The sequence below is a fragment of the Trichinella spiralis genome, assembly GCF_000181795.1.
Source record: "Trichinella spiralis strain ISS 195 chromosome Unknown Scfld9, whole genome shotgun sequence".
NCBI lineage: Eukaryota > Metazoa > Nematoda > Enoplea > Trichinellida > Trichinellidae > Trichinella > Trichinella spiralis.
In genome coordinates this window covers 3,126,961-3,128,661 of record NW_003526948.1, presented here as the reverse complement: position 1 = coordinate 3,128,661, position 1,701 = coordinate 3,126,961, and the positions used below count along the sequence as shown (strand labels likewise).

Sequence of the window (1,701 nt, the reverse complement as noted above, 5' to 3'; positions counted from 1 at the left end):
TCAATTATTTTGGAAAAAGTTTTTCCAAATATTCTAAATTTCAGGGGGCTAATGGGCTTTTGTTGATTTGGTGGATCAAAACATTTATTTCACATTTTAGATACATATCGACAAATTGCACTGCAGTAGAGAGTTTTAGCGAAAACACACAAGTGCGCTTGCAAAAAATACCCTTAAAGTTGGAACACTGCTGAAGTTAATACATAAGAATGTTGCGAATCTGAAACATTCATCAAACTGAACGAAGATGCGTGATTTTTATTAAATGGTACATGTTTCTCATTCAGTAAAGGCTTCATGCAGAATTTGCAATATTTTCAATTATTTAACATATTCATATTTTTAATTAATAATCATTCTTACATCACTTCGTCATTTGTGAAGACAGTAGCTTGAAAACTTAATAAAAAGTTTGAATTTACAAGGCTTCTTCGAATTTATCGTTTTATAACAGTAAAGTGAATAAAATTTCTCAAATTATAGCTGTTAAAGGACCTATCAAAATCTTTGCATTGCATCGCCATGCATTTTTAATAGCAAACATTTTATGCAATGGCACCCTATCATCTTACATAGGAAAAGCATCTTAATATAGAGGAAAATTCCTTACATTTGGCGTAATATCTCGAGAAATAAGAAATTCGAAATTGAGCGGAAAAGCTATTCGTACTTCTAAAATCGTTTCTAATCGTTAATAATTTTCGAGAAAAGGGGTTTTCTCAAAAATTGCGAAATTTCATGGGCTGACTTTTTCTGATTGATAATTATTCGCATTGATTATTAATAGCGTTATGCAAAGTTCCAAAGGACATTGCACAGTAGTTGTGGAATAAATGGCCTCTGAAGTTGGCATACTGCCTGTCTCAATACATCGGTCAGCTTCCAACTTTATTTCGCAGTATTTCAAGAAATAGGCAACAGAGTAATGCAGGAACACGTATACTGTACTCCTCTCGTTTATTCCGATCGAATGATACCCAATAAATTCATTTTCGGATTACAAGGTTTTTTTTGAAAATTGCAAAATTGCAGGGGCTATAGACTTGTTTTTTTTTGAAAAATGGGGAAAGCTTTTTTTTCAAATTCTCTTTTTTTCTACGTTTTAGGAATTCGCATGGATAAATCATAATGATATGAAAAGTTGGGGCGAAATCTGTCCAGTACTTGCAGATAATGGGCCTCTAAATGTGGCAAATTGCTTATCTCAATGCACAGTTAAGCGAGCAACTTGTTTTGGGATTTCTCGAGAATTATGCAACTACGGACGCCGGATATAGGTTTCCTGCAATTCTCTAATCATTTCCAATCGAATGTTGCCAATAAAGGCCATTTTGGGGTTTCTTCTCGTTCATGGAAATTACAAATTTAATGGGCTATGGGACTGGTTGCTTTTGTGAAAATCAACGAAAGTATTTTTTCGAAATTTGGAGTTCTATTGATTTCTGGACATTCACAATGTATACGGAAAATGTTATGCAAAGTTCCATTAGAAACTACCGAATAGTATTCGAATAAATGGGGTCTAAATTTGTCTACTGCCTATATTAATGCATAGAGAATTTGTCCAACATTAACTGTCTTTCAACGGCTGCTGTGACTGCTAATTTCTGCACATGAAACATTTTTGATAACGAATCTATTAGATTTTTTCTTATCTATCGTTTTTTACAATCAATTGAATTGAATTTCTGATATAATTGT

The 1,701-nt window shown here is 33.0% G+C and overlaps 1 protein-coding gene across 1 annotated transcript; it reads left to right on the top strand.

Moving 5' to 3' along the window:
* Nucleotides 1-44: 44 nt before the first annotated feature.
* Nucleotides 45-194, top strand: Tsp_05396 (ubiquitin-conjugating enzyme E2 1; the record flags this gene model as incomplete). Its single annotated transcript, XM_003371689.1, has 1 exon — nt 45-194. A coding segment is annotated over one exon (150 nt), but the record flags the coding sequence as incomplete, so codon positions are not given.
* Between the last annotated feature and the right edge of the window lie 1,507 nt (nt 195-1,701).